This window comes from Diadema setosum, chromosome 17 (assembly GCF_964275005.1).
Source record: "Diadema setosum chromosome 17, eeDiaSeto1, whole genome shotgun sequence".
NCBI lineage: Eukaryota > Metazoa > Echinodermata > Echinoidea > Diadematoida > Diadematidae > Diadema > Diadema setosum.
The window spans coordinates 34310593-34330931 of record NC_092701.1 but is presented as its reverse complement, the minus strand read 5'-3'; the positions used below and the strand labels follow the sequence as shown (position 1 = coordinate 34330931).

The 20339-nt window shown below is 38.1% G+C and overlaps 1 protein-coding gene across 1 annotated transcript; it reads right to left on the bottom strand.

Annotated features, from left to right (window-relative positions):
- Positions 1-7780: 7780 nt before the first annotated feature.
- LOC140240638 (63 kDa sperm flagellar membrane protein-like) lies at positions 7781-18263 on the bottom strand. The gene is made up of 5 exons (XM_072320391.1): positions 18002-18263; positions 14786-14929; positions 13689-13802; positions 9097-9216; positions 7781-7974 (listed from the first exon to the last, which is right to left on the bottom strand). Exons 1-5 carry the CDS (start codon positions 18261-18263, stop codon positions 7781-7783), a joined length of 834 nt encoding a protein of 277 aa, XP_072176492.1.
- Positions 18264-20339: the final 2076 nt, after the last annotated feature.

The window sequence follows — 20339 nt, the reverse complement described above, 5'->3', positions numbered from 1 at the left end:
ACACTTGACGTCCCCGCAGGAATTAAATTTTCTCCAAATATTATATTTCCCCGAAAACATATACCCACAAAAATATCATATAATCTAATAGTATTATAAGCATAAATGTATTTTGGGGCTACAGAAGATATCAGAATATAGAAATCATAATTTCATGTTTCAAATGATACAACAAAATATACAGACACTGCCTTTTCAGAGGTGTGATATACATGTATGACATTATTCTGACATCCCCGCGGGAGTTAGAATATGATTTTCTTGTAGAAATGGCTTTTCCGAACACATTATACACAAAGAGATTTATCTATACAGGGAGGTGCATTTCCTCTCACCTCCCTGATCTATATAAGAGAATATTTGTCATCAAATATGCATAAATGTACATTTTGGATATATTGGACAATGATTCGTAATGCTTATTTAGGATACATTATACAGATACTGCCTTTACGAGGTACGATTTTAATACTTGGCATCCTCGCGGGTTATATTTTTCCAAGAGGTTATATTTTTCCAAAAGCAAATCGCTGACGTACCAAGGGAATTGTTGCCTGACAACATAACATTATATGCTAAGTTTCATGAAGAAACCTTTCAGCAATATAAAGGAAAAAGGAAAGTGTTAGCATTTACATTTTACATATGTATGACCTTTGACCCCATGGCCTAAAATTTTTTATAGGGAATTCGCATTTGGTAATACATCTATGCAGGTATACATTGCAGATAATAAAGGGAAAGAAAACAGTTTACAATTTGACCTTGAACTTTGACCTTGTGCTTCCACAACATGATAAATGCAGCTTCGTCCATTCACATGCCAAGTTTCTTCGATATCATAAACGGTTCTTAATTTACGTCCTCCACAAAATCGATTACGTGCGGACGGAAAGAAGGACGGATGGAAATGCGGACAGAAAGATGAACGGACGGACAACCCGAAAACACGATGCCTCCGATGACACTTCGTGGCGGAGGCATAAAAAAAGAATTCCCGTCTCGGCCGGCCCGCTGTCTTCAGAGAATGTGATGAATTTTGTTATGATATGGTCGCACTTAAAGAAAAGAAAAAATTCTTGCCAGCTAATGAGCATGAACGAATTTTCTTTCCCGTTTAAGCTGTCGTTGCTTTTTAATCATTTCTTACTACATTACTTTTTAGACATTTTCCCAAGCTGATCCTCTACCTCTTATCAAGGTTACACATTGAATGTTGAGTGACTTGCTCACAAAAAAGAAAACTTCAGGAAAAATATAACAAAGAAGTAGAACATCACAACAACTTCACGAAGAATAAGCAATAAGCAGGAAAATACCAGTTTAACGACGAAACTATAATGTACCTGAATAAAAGTAATGATATTGATTGCAACTAATTTGAGCTGTGATGAGTTTTGTTGGAAAAAAAACCCAGCCAAACTTGACATGCTGGATGTTTCAAGAAAAGTTTGAATTATCATATGGTTCGAGGATGAATACTTCGTATTTCGCTGGCCACTATAACGGTAACAGGATTCTATCTTTAACATTTTGTTCACCTCGAAGATTAACAAATGTTTGTACTCTTGCATGAAAAAAAAAAGGGGGGGGGGAATGAGGACACCCAAGTTTAGCCGGAGTAAATCTATTCGTACCTTCAGAAATATCATTGAGGGAAACCACAATAGTATTTACTTAATGTAAAGGAGACTTTTTTTTTATTAGGTCTTTGGAAGTTACAATGAAATCTCACTTTATGACGGTGTTTTCTGTCAGTTATTATCGAGTATACAAAACAAACCATACCTTACTGCCATGATATTTCTTGCAACACTTGAGTCTGAATTGGTGATGCCCATAAGTCTTAATACACTTTTTAAGAGATATAACAACTTTCTCCTCGATTTCTGCATGTCTTTGGCGACACTGTACCCGCACGATTACATATCCAACTATCAATATCATACGCACAAGTTATTTCTCTAAGTATACGGAAGAAGCCCTGGAAGACCACTTAAGTATAATTGTATCCGATAATGTTTAAAGGTGAAATAAGGATAAAAAAACCCGTCGTGACATTCCTGAAGGAGTCACCATTCTATTCTACCATGAACCCAATACCATGCATCAGAATTACGGCCCTAATCCCATGATGAATTGCAACGTGGACGACATGGAACTAAGGTTCCTGGGGGTACTCGCTCGTAATCTCGGAAACACTCAGGGTGTATAAGGCCGTTCATGGCGGAACTCGCCACCAGTCACCACGTAGGCTTGGGAGAAGCTGGGGTTGTCGTACCACTGCTCGCCGGTGGACCTTTTACTGCTTCTGCTGGGTTTGCCGCTCTGTGGCAAAGAAGATGAGATGAGAAGAAGTAAGGGGAGCAGGAAACATTCTCCAGATAAATGATCCCAAACAATATGACATTTTGACATAGTCACATGACTTCAGGTTAAGTGTAGTTAGGTAAGCAAACGTGTCTAATATACATGAAATTCTTTCTTTTATGGGTATAGAAGAACTGAGGCATAGATTGTCCACAACGAGAGGTTGTAGCCATCGAAAATATGTTTTCTTTCCCGTGATCACCGTACTTCCATTTAGTCGCGTTCGTTAGTTGGCGGCACGTTCGGCACTCACAACTTGAGTTAACCGAGAAATGACTTTATGGTCACTGAGTGATAATGAGAGTAGTGATGATGACAGTAATGATCATTCTGGTCATAATCATTTTCAGCATAATCACCATAACCACCATCATTATTGTAATGATGTAAAACGCGAATCGCTATTTATAAGGCTTTTATGGAAGTCAATCAGATCAAGAAGAGAGAGCAAATTCTTTTAACCATTTTGACATGCGGATATTGAACACTTGGATATTCCAACGAAGACCCTCATCATGAAGACATTCGTCTTTATAGAAATGACTTCGATATGCCTGTTAGCAAGCTTAGTCAACTTACCAGCACGTACGGAACATTTCGGACGACAGATGAGTTTGAGTACATGTGCTCCTTCTCGTAGGAGCTGCGCGAAGTTCCGACATAGAGCGAACGTCTTCCGTGCAGCTGAAATCGTGGCTCACTCGCCCACTGATTGAAATCCGTTTGCTGAGTGTTAAACATGACCTTGACGCGACGAACTCGTTCCCTTCTGATGAAGACCACCATGCAACAGGTGGCGATTGTTACGAGGAGGACAAAACCGAATGGGCTGGCGATGGCGAGAAGCAGTACCTCGTCATTGCTCAAGGCGCCATCTTCAAGTCAGTTGAAAAGTGTAAAAATGTGACTTTACTTTAGGTCTTTCATCCTTTGTGATGAATTCCAAGTATAGATACACAATGATATTTTTCACTTGGGAGTTGGATTCAGAGTACTGATGTTATTCACCAGACGATGGATGGATACTTGTTTGTCATGCACGCTTGTTCAGACCCTGTATAGTCGTTCGGACAGCCGCTTATGTGTGTAGCCATTGACCGTATTTTCACACGTCATAAGTGGATGGAAGTTGTTAGAAAATTGTATTATGTGCTTCCATTATTTGCATTTTACGGTTAATACTCTGTAAACTATCAAACTACAGAAATCATCAGAAATGACAGTCTACGAACGCCTTTAACATTTTCTTCTAGCACATATCAATATTATGTTTGTATCTTGTATTTGATTCATTTTACCCTGTAAGTCTGACTTTTAAAATGAATAGTAGAAGTAGATCATTTATTGCAACTGATTAGCAAATTGTACTACATCGACGTAAATAAGCACTGAATTTACAGTGTTTTAGTCGTACCCATACAAACGGGCATACTCGCGTCGAGTATCCTGCTAGAGTATAAAAATGTATGCCCATGATATCTTTAGTCATGGCTACTACTAAAGCACTGATCAATTCAGTACTTATTTACGTCGGTGTACAGCAATTTGTTAGTCAGTAGCAATAAAACAGCTTAATCGACGGAGAATTTAATGAATTTGAATAGCAGTAAGTCATTCCAATATTCAAAGTAACACAATAATCTGTCTGAATTATCAGTTGATGTTTACCTTCCTGGTACAGATACCGGAATGAAAACGGAAATAGAAAAGAATGAAATATCTTTTTTCATCAAGTTCACGTAGGTTACCAATTCTTTGCGTTCTTTCTGAAAAGTGAGGAGAGTTTAATGCAAAGACAACATATTAACATTAATTGAGATCCAGAGCCGGTGGATTTAACCTAACACGATATCTCACCTCTGCACGATCTTCCCGCGCCTTCCTCAGGTGGACTAACATCATCGAAACCTTCGTAACAGGTGCACGTAAACCCACCCATGGTGTTGCTACACAGGGCATTGACGTCACAGTCATTAGTTCCATTGACGCATTCATCAACGTCTGCAGTAAGCCAGTTGTAGATTGATTCAGGGAGATTAACGGGAAAGGGATAAAAAAAAGAAAAAAAAACATGCGAGAAAATGTAAGTACGTAGAAGGCAATTAGTGAAACGTTAGTCGGACACAGAAAGAAGTAAGGAAATTTACGATAATTCAAAAATGTTGCAGACTTTGCCTAGTTGATTAGGGCGTCTTATCTGTCACCTCGTGCATAATTTCCTGTGTTCGTACTCATTGTAGGTTTGAGAGAATGAATTGAGGTGAATGACCTGACAAGAAGGGGAAGATTGCTCTAGCAATCAGAGCCGTCATTCTTAGAGTTGGGTTGACCGGGTGAAAATGTTGAAAGTTTCATTTGGATAAGAATGAAGCTTACTAATCAAAGTGAATGCTTTTTGAAATTCGAATAGTTGGTCATAAGTTCCTGCAGTGTTGAAATATAAAAATTACAAAACTTATAATGTTTAAATCACTTCTATCACTTTTGGTTCTATAGAAGGATATTTTGAAAGATTACTTAATTTCGGGGCTCTGCCCCCAATCCCCCTCCCCCACCCCCCCCCCCCCCCCATGCTGGAAAGTGTTCTACCACCGATGCACTCATATTGGTTCTGGAAAAGATTTTCAAATGTCATTAATTCAAGGGTTTTGGGCCTTCCTGGGGGCCCCTTGGGCCAAGGGAACATGGTGCCATTTCAACAAATTGAAAACCAGTTACAGTATGATACTTGTGATATCCTTATTTAGAATAGAAGATTGAGAACATTACAATTATTCTTTGATAACGTCCGTTAAACTGACAGTTAGCCATACATATAGCGATTGGAATGTAGGTGAAATCAACGGAATATTGTATGATATACCAACGACTGAGTATTCCAAAGGCGATTCCCAAGTGGCATTAAAGAGAAAAGCGTGGGTGATTATTTTTTTCTAACAAACCACCCCAATGACCAATACAGTGATATCAGATGAACATTTCAGATACAAGACGAGTGCTGATGGAAGCACATGTAAGTCGAAAATATATGCCACAGTCATATTGAAAAATTCAGGAATGAGTCATTAATACAGTGTATACGTTATTCAAGCGAGAGTTCTCCGACACCTGTAAAAGGTCATTATGCTTCGGTACGACAACGTCCCTATTGAGTATATATTTTATTGCATGAGAGCCATGAAGTGTGATATGAAACTGTAAGTAAGTTTAGGGCGGTATCTTTTTGTTTACCCGGAACTGCGGCTTTTAGGCGATTGATAACGCTCTTGGTGCAATTCAATTCAATTCATTAATTTTCATACTTCTCATTTACGAACATTACAACAGAAATAATAATACATGTTTGTTTGTTTGTTTGTTTTTTTTACCTTGTAAACAATGTGCAGAAAACAAACAAAATACATGGTGAAAACACAGTAATTACGTGTAATGATAACTGGTCAAAATTGAAATGGGATTGATGAAAGAGAAGTATGACGGGACCTACATGAAAGCTAGCTTGTTTGGCTGTAAGCCCCGAATAATCAGTGTTTATGAAAAGGAAACGGAGAACGGATAGAAGATAAGACCAGGTGATTTAATGGTGCCAAATAAGAAGAGCGGGGTATGCCTATGTGACAAAAAAGAAGAAGAAAAAAAAAAAACTATACTAAAAAATGTGAACCATTACTGTGACCGAGCTATCATTGGTTTCCGGAGTAGAACATGGTTTGCACATAAAGCCTACTTTGGTATGTACACTATAAACTGTTGTTGCATTAGAACTATCTCAAGGATATGATCAGTCAGACACAAAAAGTAACATGTACAGCTATTAAGGCATTTGGTGCCTGCCGTCAAGCTCTGGGTAGAAAGTGAGAGAGAGGTAGAGGGAAAGAGGAAGAGAGGGAAACGAAGTAGAATGTGGAATTGCTAATGATGAATTCGGAGAGCCTTATGGCAAGACCAAAATGGAATCTGCAGCTTGTTGACAAGAATGTTTGATCAGACAATAACATACCACAATTTTACATAAGACATTACAATTAATCAGTGTCTGCAAGATATGCACTCAATAAAGACTCTTTTAATTTGAGTTTAAAGGAATATAAAGACGAGCAGCTTGTTATTTCGGGGGAGAGGTCATTTCAGTATCTAGGGCCCGTATACATTATCGCTTTTTTAGCGAAACTTGTTCGAGTACGTGGAAGGTGAAATGCGTCACTTTGGCGAGTAGGATAATTATGAATCAAATAATTTTTCCTGAACATGCGAGTAAAAACATCCGGTCACTCATTGGCAGAAAATTTATACATAAACGTGCCGACGTTGTAACTGAACAGATCTGATGTTTTCAATATATAAAGTATAAAGTAATAGTATGCACCTTGTCCACAATATTTCCTTTAATATTTGCCTTAAAATCAGTCGGGATATTTAGGTTCCCCCTCCACTTTTACTTTGTTCTTATCTTAGAAGCTGATACTTTAGTCAGGGGTGAAACCAAGCAGTATAATGATGTGACACCTTCACCTGTGAAGGACGTTGGGGACAAATTGTATAATCAGAAAGTATGCATAGGGTCTATACATAAAACAGCATTATTTTCATGTTGTTTTAAAAGCATTTTCCATTTTGCTAAATTGCATTTATTTTTTTTTTTTGGCTCTCAATTGACTTAACTTTATTACTTCTCGAAACAATAACAGGTAACAAAGTATTATCATGCTTGCAAAGTACCAATCTTTTCTTACCAGTAACTGTGGTCCTCGATGGATCGATAGTGAATCCTTCTACAACGTCATTGTCCAGGGAGGAAGTGAATGCCTCCATAACGTCCGCTAGATCGGGTACGACTTCCGAGGTGTCGTTGACGAACTGGAGGTCGGCATCTACCTCGAGACTCCCCAGTCGGTATCTCGTTAGGCTGACCCCGAAGAATGAATTTCCGAAACGTCTGGTGAAAATGGATGAAAGCTGCGATGGACACAGGATATTTAAAGCGAAAGTTTCATACAGCGCATACAAAAGACTTCAATGATAATTTACACATTACTTGGTCACTATACTTAGGTACAATTTACTACCTACTCAATCCTTTTAAACAATTAACATGGATTCGATAAATTATACACGGTTACAACTTACAAGTGACTTACGAGATTATTGAAGTTGGTGAGAAGGATGAAGGGGAGACATTAGGCTATGGAGAATGACATGCCAAAATAATAGCCGATATAGCTCTGCCTGCACTCCACATAGCTGATGGCTGATGGTTATATTCTCATGTCAAAAGGGTCTGTTGACATGTAAAGAGAAAGGAAAAAAAAAAAAAACCGCCTTCCCCAAAAATTCTTTAGAAACGTGTAACAATACGCTCAATGTCACTAGCCTATAATGGTTACTGGCCTTACAAGAGCATTCCCTAAAGTCAGTCTATTGAGAAGACCACAGACTTTGCAGTGCAACCTACACAGACTATCGGGGATAGCCTTACCGCTACTATTATGCGTCGCCTAAAGTCCACCGACGTCGATGATGTCGGATTTGTGATGATGGTGAAGAAAGAGGAATCATCGCCATCGATCAGTAGTATCACGATGCTGATTTGTAGCACACCTGACCCTGCATAGAACCATTCATTACCATTCTAATGTCAGGCATGTTAAGCAATGTCAGCATCGGAAATCACGACAAAAAAGCATCCTCTATACATCGACATAAGAGCATCCCCTAAATCGACACAAGAGCATGCAATAATGGAGTCGTTATCTCATTATCCCACACGTTGTTCACAGGAATTTAAGTTGATAAACCATTTCGTGTCTACGTTGCTTCAGAACGAGGGAGAACTTTGAATTATCTCTTTTTCCTCATAATTCATTCACCATTGTTGGCAGAGATTATATCAGTCAAGGAAGTAGTGTTCAACTTAGAAAAAAATACGTTTAGAATGCATGTATCAAATTGAATCTATAAATGAATTTATGCAAGCAAAATGTGCCCAACACACACATTCACACACACGCACACAGAAACAACAATGTACATATTATAGTAATACACACATTTGACTTAGGTTATATTCTGTTAACTTATCATGTCATGAGATATAACACACTGGCCCGATGTTACAAAGGTGCAGGCCTAGTAATTATGATGACTTCCATAATTCAAATCTAGTCCATGGACTAATGAAGTGCGAAATCGGCGTACCTTGTCAGGCGCCTGACAGCGTGCTTTACGTTTGGTTTAAGTAGTCTTGTGTACTTGACGTGTCACGTTCATTTACGCCGTCAATTTCAACAACCCTGTGAATTTCGAACACTAACACAACAAGTTAATATTTTAAGGATGTACTCTAACTTCCTTTTGTTGTCCTGCTAGGGAGCTTCATGATTCTATCACAGTCCTGTTTTTGCTTAAGGTTGTAATGTAATGTAACGTAATTCTAAATGTAATGTAATGTTATGCTACGTGTTAATACAGGGGTCTGTTTCATAAAGATTGAGCGTAAGTTGCGATCAATCGCAAATAGTGCTTCATAACAACCTGCGATTGATCGCAAATAACGCTCAATCGACTGAAAGTTACGCTTGATATTTCTTGAAATCAAGCGTAAGTGTCTTTACGAAACAGGACTTAGCTCATATTAAACTTACGCTCAGTTCACCGAGATAAATCGAGCGTAAGATCAATCACAACTCACTATGAAACACGCCCAAGACACCACAGGCAGTTACCTACTTTGGCAAATCCCGTTCTCGTTGCGGACTCTGTTGCCGATACATTTACAGAAGTTGGTATCTGTGTTACACGTCTCCCTCACTGGACAGCGCGTTAGGCCTGTGCTGCATGTTTCTCTAGCTGCACAGGTACGAAGAAATTATTGGAAGACTTAGGCAAAAGGAACACACACATGTATGTATGTAATCATCTATTTCACATGTGTACACACACATAGATTCCAGTGTTCGTATGCAGTACGTAAAGACGCAAATTGTTCTTCTTACAGATGGACACTAAAAAATAAAAATAAAATGATAATAGACATGGCAAAGGTAAGTAAGCACTGAGTAATACCACAGCTTGACTGTCACAATTTCCTGTACTCTTACTTAAAACTCTAACTAAAAGAAACGTCTTCACACAATGCAGCTGAAATGGAGACTCTTTCTCTCATAATATTTTGACAAAGCATATCTCAGCAGTACCAACTTTCCATATTTCATTTTATTTATTGGTTTGCAACTTCTTTACGAACGCGAAATTACATATTAATACACTAGAAATGTCGCTATGGCGACTGATGCCTCCGCCATAATGCATGATTCTCCCAATAGGTGTATAGTACAATGTCTTCCCAATGTGTGATGACAGTTTCACATAACTGGCAAAATATTGAAATGACAGGTTTGTCAGAAATATCTTGAATGTTCACTTTCCTTGAGGATTTATACTTGACTTCTGACTGACCCTTTTATAAGTTTATGCACTGAGTAATTTTCAAGGTATGAAGAAAGAGTGTAATTACAGTGTAAAAAAGATTTTTTTTTTGCATTTAAACCTGGCCTTGACCCTTAACCTTTGACCTTCTGGCAGGAAATTTCTAAGAGAATCTCCATTAGGTAATACATGTACATTGTATATTAAGTTTTAAAAATAATAATGCAAGCATTGCATATATACTAGTAAATGAGGGAAATAGTACAATTTTGATGAGTTGACCTTGACCTTTGACCCCCTGACTATTGACCCATGACCCCTAAATACCCTACCAGTCAGTACATGCATATGTACCAAGTTCCATGAAGATACATTGGACCATTTGCCAGAAAAGTGAAATTGTAACATTTTCACCTAACCTTTGACCTTTTGACCTTTGACCTTATGACCTTATAACTCTCTCTGTAGAATCTTTATGCAGTAGTACATGTCTACACTAAGTTTCAAGAAAATACCTTCGGGCATTGCATGGATATGGGGGAAATAGCAACATTTTTAGCATTTGACCTTGACCTTTTGACCTGTGACCTCTTGCCAATGTCACTAAAATCTACTCACCTAATTGCCCCATCATACATCATCCTTGGACCAAGTTTGGTGAAAGTTGCTTCATCCAGTTTTGAGTTATCACGTAAACAGATAAATTTTAGGATTTGACCTTGATCTTTGACCTTTGACCTCTGCCCAATTTCACTCAAAAATAATTCAAGTAATTGTCTCACCATACATCATCATCCGACAAAGTTTGGTGAAATTTGCTTGATCCAGTCTTGAGTTATCGCGTAAAGAGATACAATTTCATGATTTGACCTTGATCTTTGACCTTTGGCCTTTGGCCGATTTCACCCAAAATCTAATCAAGTAATTGCCACATCATACCTTATACTTGGACCAAGTTTGGTAAAATTCCAGTCAATATTACTCAAGTTATCGCGTAAACGAATGCGGACGGACGGACAACCCGAAAACATAATGCCTCCGGCACCACTTCGTGGCGGAGGCATAAAAACAAACAAATTGACGATATTAATGTATATAGGGTACATACTGAAATTGCAGTAACATAATAGAGGCTTTTGAAAATCAATGACCATTTTAACTATTTTCCAGTGCATGTATGGGCTTGCAGTGATTGAAAAAAACAGAGCTTGAAAGCGCGACACTGGCGCTGCAAGATATCTTCGAACTGTACATGTATTTAGTTGTAAACTTGGAGTCAAAAGGGGCCTGAGCTTTCGATCCTAGCAGAATTTTCGTCAGAGGCGCCTCTGACGAAGATTCTGTTAGGATCGAAAGCTCAGGCCCCTTTCATCGTGCCTTTGACTCTATTTTACTACATTGGCTCGCCACTATTGGATAAACAGCTTTTGTGCTTTTTTTTTTGCTTGGAAAAGCAGCTTTTTTGCTTTTCGTTTTGCTTGGATAAGCAGCTTTTTTGTTACTTGTAAACTTAATACAAGAGATGTAGCTGCATTTTGTGTAAGGCTGGGAAGGGGGCGTAGAGTCTTGGGTGTTTAGCCGGGAAATGTGCAAACAACGGGAAAATGTGCAAACGTCTCGATCGGGAAATGTGCAAATATGACGCCGAGAAATTTATAAGCGTTAAATTTTGACAGGAAATGTGAAAACGCATCCGGCAAATATGCAAATCATTACTCTACTTCAACAATAATAATACGCACATGAACCTTTACCATTTTCATTTTCTTAAAAACCGCTTAACGTAGCGTAAGTTTAAACTTGACAGGCAGCATTACTGCATCCCTAAAGTGCTGGGATCTCACTGTGTTAAATTGAGTACCCCCCCCCCCCTAAAAAATGGGAGGGGAATCATCAGAACTTTTTTTCTTCAGATCTACTTCTCTGAACCAACAGATATAGAACTATACGTCAGGGCTATGAAGATTTTGATGACTGTAGTTTCAAGTTTGCTCATGGGGGATCCTGCAGATGGTGTTAAGCAGCGGGGGAGGGGGGAGGGGGTTATGGTGCAGAATTTGTAAATTTTCAGCTCCTATACTTCAAACCCTATGACGGATTTTCAACGCACTTGGCAGATAGCACCCCTCGGGTAATACGATCTCAGTTTATTCAACAGGCTTTAGGCCTATCTGTGAGGAAGGAGTGCGGTTAATGGGACCCGAAACCAACAAACATAAGTAGCTTTTACAGATCTTTTGAAGGACCAGAAGCCAGGGCTTGGTGCCCGTTTGAACAAATTTAGATCCTATCATCTTAGTTTGGAAGAATCCGTTATGGGTTTTTTTCACAAATAACCTCTAAACGTAAAAAAGAAAAAAAAAATATGGTCCCGATTTCATTCCCTGTTGTGCTTCCATGGTTTTCGAGGAGGGTACTCCTATAGATCCGCTTGCATTCATTCAATCATCAATGTACTATACTGACTCTATCACGTCTGATTCTAACAAACGCAAAGAGACGGAAACTGACAAGGAATGAATATGATTTATTAGTGGAAAAATGCAAAGAAAATGGGATTACATCGGGATTCTAACCCGAGACCTCCAGATTGCTAGCGCGGTGCTCTACCGAGTGAGCTATAGAAATTCTCAATTGAAAATTAATGGTTTCTCACTCATAAATTAACTTACTAATATATTGCAATATTAGCTCCATCACATCTGGTTCTATAGGGATCATATATATATATATATATATATATATATATATATATATATATATATATATATATATATTATAATATATATATATTCCTTTGTAACAATTCCTCATGCATGTTATGCTACGGTCTTTAATCCTGTCCTCGTCCTGGGCTCCCCTGGATCCGCCATAATGTCCCAGTGTCCAAATGTTCCACTCATCAATCTGCGGAATGCTGTCTGCCAAGTTTATTGAAAATCCGTAATTTACAAGGTTTACTAGGAGGAGCAGAAAAAATGAAAAATTCTGTCCCATCCCCCCCCCCCCCCCAAGCAGTATGCAGGGCATCCTGGGTGTGCCACATACAAGCTTGAAACTACAGTCATCAATGTCTTTTCACCACTACCTTGGTTCTACAGACAACGATTTGAAAATACATATTTTGGGACTTAGGACTCCATACATTTTTTTTTTTTTTTTTTTACGGGGGGGGGGGGTGCTCAATTAAATAAATGTAGATCATGGTATTACCCTAGGGGTAGTATAGTGACATATCTGAAGGGGTTTTCAAGATATTAAAAATGGTAAAGGTTCATGCTCAGTTTTCATACAGTATTATCAACCATCTGTACATAGTGTTGGTGCAGTAAAATAATTGTTTAAAGATTTTTCCGATTTGTTTGTACAACTCCCGCCAAAACTGAACGTTAGCCCGTTTCCAAGCGTTATGTTTGATTATATCCCGTTCATGCAATTTTAGAGATTTGCACATTTCGTGGCTAGACGTTTATACATTTCCCATCGTTCACACAATTTCGTCGTTTGCACATTTACCATTGTTGTAAAGGAAATTGCCTCCATCTGAACAATTTTGGGTGGGTGTCAAAGAATGTAACTTATTTACTCAAAGATTCTCTAGTGTGTAACGTTATTTAAACTTTTTTATTATCTTCAAGCACATTTGTACAGCCACATAGCTGTTGTGAGCACTTTCTAAGCCACATGGAAAACTGGGTACAAATAATTACAACATGCACAGATAGACTGTGCACAGAGAGTCGGTAAACTCAACTCCTTGTGTGGACGTGACCATTCATGACTATCTAAAAAACAACAACAAACTGTCAAAACGTCCTTGGGTTTGATTTAAAGAAACATAGGTTTTAGAATACTCAGTACATATAGTTCGTAACCCAGTGTTGCAAACTCACCTGTCTCACAGTTACGTCCATCGTGTGTCTCAGGACATTCACAGATGTGAACACCTCGACTGGAACTACACGCGCCGCCATTTTGACAGGGTGAAGAGATGCACGCATCAATTTCTGCAAAGTAGTTAAAGATGTGTAAGGGTCTGGTAACTCATGATAACTGTTCATAGTCTTTCACTTACTGATTTTATTTTTGAATGACAAATAGATAAACAGTCGAAGTTAATAGTTAATTCAGGTTGAAATTTTCTGTTGCACAACATTGTAAAGAGAAACACTGTCTCACCACGATCACAGTTTGTGCTAACATAAGAATGCGGACATTCACAAGTGAAACATGCAAGTGGATGTGCAAATCGTAACAGAGGTGACTACTCAAACAACACAGGGACCTTTTGAAGAGTATGGTTTAAAATGGGTTAAGCGCAGTTTTGAAATACTTTACGTGCATCATCAGATACCACTACCATAAATGAAGATATCGTTCATTTTCTAATCATTTTTTTTGGGTGTGTTTTAGCAGCTTTAATCGCAAATAACACAGCTTAACAAGAATAGAGTCAACTTGTCTCGTGATGAAACCCATCATTTTGTAACCTTTGCAACTGATTAGCAAATTGTACTGAATTGATCAGTGTTTTAGTAGTAGCCATACAAACAAGCATATACTTGGGTCGAGGATCCTGCTCGAGTATATACGCCCATAATATCTTGTGTCGTGTCTGTTACTAAAACACTGATCAATTCAGTGCTTATTTACATCGGTGTACAGCAATTTGTCAATCAGTTGCAATAAAACAACTTAATCGACGGAAAATTTCATGAATTTGAATAGCAGTAGGTCATTCCAATATTCAAAGTAACAAAAGAATCTGTCTGAATTATCCGTTGATATCTACCTTCCTGGTACAGCTACCGGAATGAAAACGGAAAAGGAAAAGAATGAAATATCTTTTTTTTTCCCACCAAGTTAAGGTAGGTGAATAGTTAATTATTTGTTTTGTTTCTAAAAATAGAGGAGAGTTTGATGCAAAGACAACATATTAACATTGATTGAGATCCAGAGGCGGTGGATTTAACCTAACACGATATCTCACCTCTGCACGATCTTCCCGCGCCTTCCTCAGGTGGACTAACATCATCGAAACCTTCGTAACAGGTGCACGTAAACCCACCCATGGTGTTGCTACACAGGGCATTGACGTCACAGTCATTAGTTCCTATGATGCATTCATCAACGTCTGCAGTAAGCGAGTTGTAGATTGATTCAGGGAAATTAACGGGAAAGGGATAAAAAACGAAAAAAAAAAAAAGAAAAACATGCGAGAAAATGTAAGTACGTAGAAGGCAATTAGTGAAATGTTAGTCGGACACAGAAAGAAATAAGGAAATTTGCGATAATTCAAAAATGTTGCAGACTTTGCCTTGTTGATTAGGGCGTCTTATCTGTCACCTCGTGCATAATTTCGTGTTCTCGTACTCATTGTAGGTTTGAGAGAATAAATTGAGGTGAATGACCTGACAAGAAGGGGAAGATTGCTTTACCAATCAGAGCCGTCATTTTTAGAGTGGGGTTGACCGTGTGAGAATGTTGAAAGTTTCATTTGGATAAGAATGAAGCTTACTAATCAAAGTGAATGCTTTTTGAAATTCAAATAGTTGGTCATAAGTTCCTGCAGTGTTGAAATATAAAAATTACAAAACTTATAATGTTTAAATCACTTCTATCACTTTTGGTTCTATAGAAGGATATTTTGAAAGATTACTTAATTTCGGGGCTCTGCCCCCAATCCCCCTCCCCCCATGCTGGAAAGTGTTCTACCACCGATGCACTCATATTGGTTCTGGAAAAGATTTTCAAATGTCATTAATTCAAGGGTTTTGGGTCTTCCTGGGGGCCCCTTGAGCCAAGGGAACATGGTGCCATTTCAACAAATTGAAAACCAGTTACAGTATGATACTTGTGATATCCTTATTTAGAATAGAAGATTGAGAACATTACAATTATTCTTTGATAACGTCCGTTAAACTGACAGTTAGCCATACATATAGCGATTGGAATGTAGGTGAAATCAACGGAATATTGTATGATATACCAACGACTGAGTATTCCAAAGGCGATTCCCAAGTGGCATTAAAGAGAAAAGCGTGGGTGATTATTTTTTTTTTCTAACAATCCACTCCAATGACCAATACAGTGATATCAGATGAACATTTCAGATACAAGACGAGTGCTGATGGAAGTACATGTAAGTCGAAAATATATGCCACAGTCATATTGAAAAATTCAGGAATGAGTCATTAATACAGTGTATAGGTTATTCAAGCGAGAGTTCTCCGACACCTGTAAAAGGTCATTATGCTTCGGTACGAAAACGTCCCTATTGAGTATCCCATGAGAGCCATGAAGTGTGATATGAAACTGTAAGTAAGTTTAGGGCGGTATCTTTTTGTTTACCCGGAACTGCGACTTTTAGGCGATTGATAACGCTCTTGGTGCAATTCAATTCAATTCATTAATTTTCATACTTCTCATTTACGAACATTACAACAGAAATAATAATACAAGTTTGTTTGTTTGTTTGTTTGTTTTTTTTTACCTTGTAAACAATGTGCAGAAAACAAACAAAATACATGGTGAAAACACAGTAATTACGTGTAATGATAACTGGTCAAAATCGAAATGGGATTGATGAAAGAGAAGTATGACGGGACCTACATGAAAGCTAGCTTGTTTGGCTGTAAGCCCCGAATAATCAGTGTTTATGAAAAGGAAACGGAGAACGGATAGAAGATAAGACCAGGTGATTTAATGGTGCCAAATAAGAAGAGCGGGGTATGCTTATGCGTCAAAAAGAAGAAGAAAAAAAAAAACTATACTAAAGAATGTGAACCATTACTGTGACCGAGCTATCATTGGTTTCCGGAGTAGAACATGGTTTGCACATAAAGCCTACTTTGGTATGTACACTATAAACTGTTGTTGCATTAGAACTATCTCAAGGATATGATCAGTCAGACACAAAAAGTAACATGTACAGCTATTAAGGCATCTGGTGCCTGCCGTCAAGCTCTGAGTAGAAAGTGAGAGAGAGGTAGAGGGAAAGAGGAAGAGAGGGAAACGAAGTAGAATGTGGAATTGCTAATGATGAATTCGGAGAGCCTTATTGGAAGACCCAAAATGGAATCTGCAGCTTGTTGACAAGAATGTTTGATCAGACAATAACATACCACAATTTTACTTAAGACATTACAATTAATCAGTGTCTGCAAGATATGCACTCAATAAAGACTCTTTTGATTTGAGTTTAAAGGAATATAAAGACGAGCAGCTTGTTATTTCGGGGGAGAGGTCATTTCAGTATCTAGGGCCCGTATACATTATCGTTTTTTTAGCGAAACTTGTTCGAGTACGTGGAAGGTGAAATGGGTCACTTTGGCGAGTAGGATAATTATGAATCAAATAATTTTTCCTGAACATGCGAGTAAAAACATCCGGTAACTCATTGGCAGAAAATTTATACATAAATATGCCGACATTGTAACTGAACAGATCTGATGATTTCAATATTTTACTTTAAAAAAATAAATCATTCGTGTGAGACAAATATCTGACATGGACGATATTTCTGATGGCGCGTCTTTGAATACGGAACAGTATATCAAGAAGATTTCTAGTTGCATTCCCCCACACAAGAATACCATAATTCAGGTATGGAGTAATCAACGTAGAATAAAGATTAAACAGAATTTGACATGGAAAAACACTCTTAAGTTTATTAAGAACACCCGTGTTTTTGGAAATATCAGAATAATAACGCGAAAGGCATATCATAAAAACGTTTGCACATTAAAGTAAAAGTCATTTTCAATTCTCCTTTCTAGTATGTGCATTTATAATGATATGTAAAGCTTTAAAGTGTTTAAGTATAAAGTAATAGTATGCACCTTGTCCACTATATTTCCTTTAATATTTGCCTTAAAATCAGTCGGGATATTTAGGTTCCCCCTCCACTTTTACTTTGTCCTTATCTTAGAAGCTGATACTTTAGTCAGGGGTGAAACCAAGCAGTATAATGATGTGACATCTTCACCTGTGAAGGACGTTGGGGACAAATTGTATAATCAGAAAGTATGCATAGGGTCTATACATAAAACAACATTATTTTAATGTTGTTTTAAAGGCATTTTCCATTTTGCTAAATTGCATTTATTTTTTTTTTGGCTCTCAATTGACTTAACTTTATTACTTCACGAAACAATAGCAGGTAACAAAGTATTATCATGCTTGCAAAGCACCAATCTTTTCTTACCAGTAACTGTGGTCCTCGATGGATCGATAGTGAATCCTTCTACAACGTCATTGTCCAGGGAGGAAGTGAATGCCTCCATAACGTCCGCTAGATCGGGTACGACTTCCAAGGTGTCGTTGACGAACTGGAGGTCGGCATCTACCTCGAGACTCCCCAGTCGGTATCTCGTTAGGCTGACCCCGAAGAATGAATTTCCGAAACGTCTGGTGAAAATGGATGAAAGCTGCGATGGACACAGGATATTTAAAGCGAAAAGTTTCATACAGCGCATACAAAAGACTTCAATGATAATTTACACATTACTTGGTCACTATACTTAGGTACAATTTACTACCTACTCAATCCTTTTAAACAATTAACATGGATTCGATAAATTATACACGGTTACAACTTACAAGTGACTTACGAGATTATTGAAGCTGGTGAGAAGGATGAAGGGGAGACATTAGGCTATGGAGAATGACATGCCAAAATAATAGCCGATATAGCTCTGCCTGCACTCCACATAGCTGATGGCTGATGGTTATATTCTTATGTCAAAAGGGTCTGTTGACATGTAAAGAGAAAGGAAAAAAAAAAAACCCGCCTTCCCCAAAAATTCTTTAGAAACGTGTAACAATACGCTCAATATCACTAGCCTATACTGGTTACTGGCCTTACAAGAGCATTCCCTAAAGTCAGTCTATTGAGAAGACCACAGACTTTGCAGTGCAACCTACACAGACTATCGGGATAGCCTTACCGCTACTATTATGCGTCGTCTAAAGTCCACCGACGTCGATGATGTCGGATTTGTGATGATGGTGAAGAAAGAGGAATCATCGCCATCGATCAGCAGTATCACGATGCTGATTTGTAGCACACCTGACCCTGCATAGAACCATTCATTACCATTCTAATGTCAGGCATGTTAAGCAGTGTCAGCATCGGAAATCACGACAAAAAAAGCATCCTCTATACATCGACATAAGAGCATTCCCTAAATCGACACAAGAGCATGCAATAATGGAGTCGTTATCTCATTATCCCACACGTTGTTCACAGGAATTTAAGTTGATAAACCATTTCGTGTCTACGTTGCTTCAGAACGAGGGAGAACTTTGAATTATCTCTTTTTTCCTCATAATTCATTCACCATTGTTGGCAGAGATTATATCAGTCAAGGAAGTAGTGTTCAACTTAGAAAAAAATACGTTTAGAATGCATGTATCAAATTGAATCTATAAATGAATTTATGCAAGCAAAGTGTGCCCAACACACACATTCACACACACGCACACAGAAACAAGAATGTACATATTATAGTAATACACACATTTGACTTAGGTTCTATTGTGTTAATTTATCATGTCATGAGATATAACACACTGGCCCGATGTTACAAAGGTGCAGGCCTAGTAATTATGATGACTTCCATAATTCAAATCTAGTCCATGGACTAATGAAGTGAGAAATCGGCGTACCTTGTCAGGCGCGTGACAGCGTGCTTTACGTTTGGTTTAAGTAGTCTTGTGTACTTGACGTGTCACGTTCATTTACGCCGTCAATTTCAACAACCCTGTGAATTTAAAACACTAACACAACAAGTTAATATTTTAAGGATGTACTCTAACTTCCTTTTGTTGTCCTGCTAGGGAGCTTCATGATTCTATCACAGTCCTGTTTTTGCTTAAGGTTGTAATGTAATGTAACGTAATTCTAAATGTAATGTAATGTAATGTAATGGAATGTAATGTTATGCTACGTGTTAATACAGGGTTCTGTTTCATAAAGATTGAGCGTAAGTTGCGATCAATCGCAAATAGTGCTTCATAACAACCTGCGATTGATCGCAAATAACGCTCAATCGACTGAAAGTTACGCTTGATATTTCTTGAAATCAAGCGTAAGTGTCTTTATGAAACAGGACTTAGCTCAATATCAAACTTACGCTCAGTTCACCGAGATAAATCGAGCGTAAGATCAATCACAACTCACTATGAAACACTCCCAAGACACCACAGGCAGTTACCTACTTTGGCAAATCCCGTTCTCGTTGCGGACTCTGTTGCCGATACATTTACAGAAGTTGGTATCTGTGTTACACGTCTCCCTCACTGGACAGCGCGTTAGGCCTGTGCTGCATGTTTCTCTAGCTGCACAGGTATGAAGAAATTATTGGAAGACTTAGGCAAAAGGAACACACACATGTATGTATGTAATCATCTATTTCACATGTGTACTCACACATAGATTCCAGTGTTCGTATGCAGTATGTAAAGACGCAAATTGTTTTTCTTGCAGATGGACACTAAAAAATAAAAATAAAATGATAATAGACATGGCAAAGGTAAGTAAG

Coding starts and splice junctions, on each gene's coding strand:
- LOC140240638 (XM_072320391.1), bottom strand. CDS start 18,263: ATGAAACTTTTCGCTTTAAATATCCTGTGTCCATCGCAGCTTTCATCC. Junction 13,803..14,785: donor CGCGGGAAGATCGTGCAGAG/GTGAGATATCGT, acceptor ACTACTTTGCAG/AAATTGATGCGTGCATCTCT. Junction 7,975..9,096: donor CGAGAACGGGATTTGCCAAA/GTAGGTAACTGC, acceptor GGTTCTATGCAG/GGTCAGGTGTGCTACAAATC.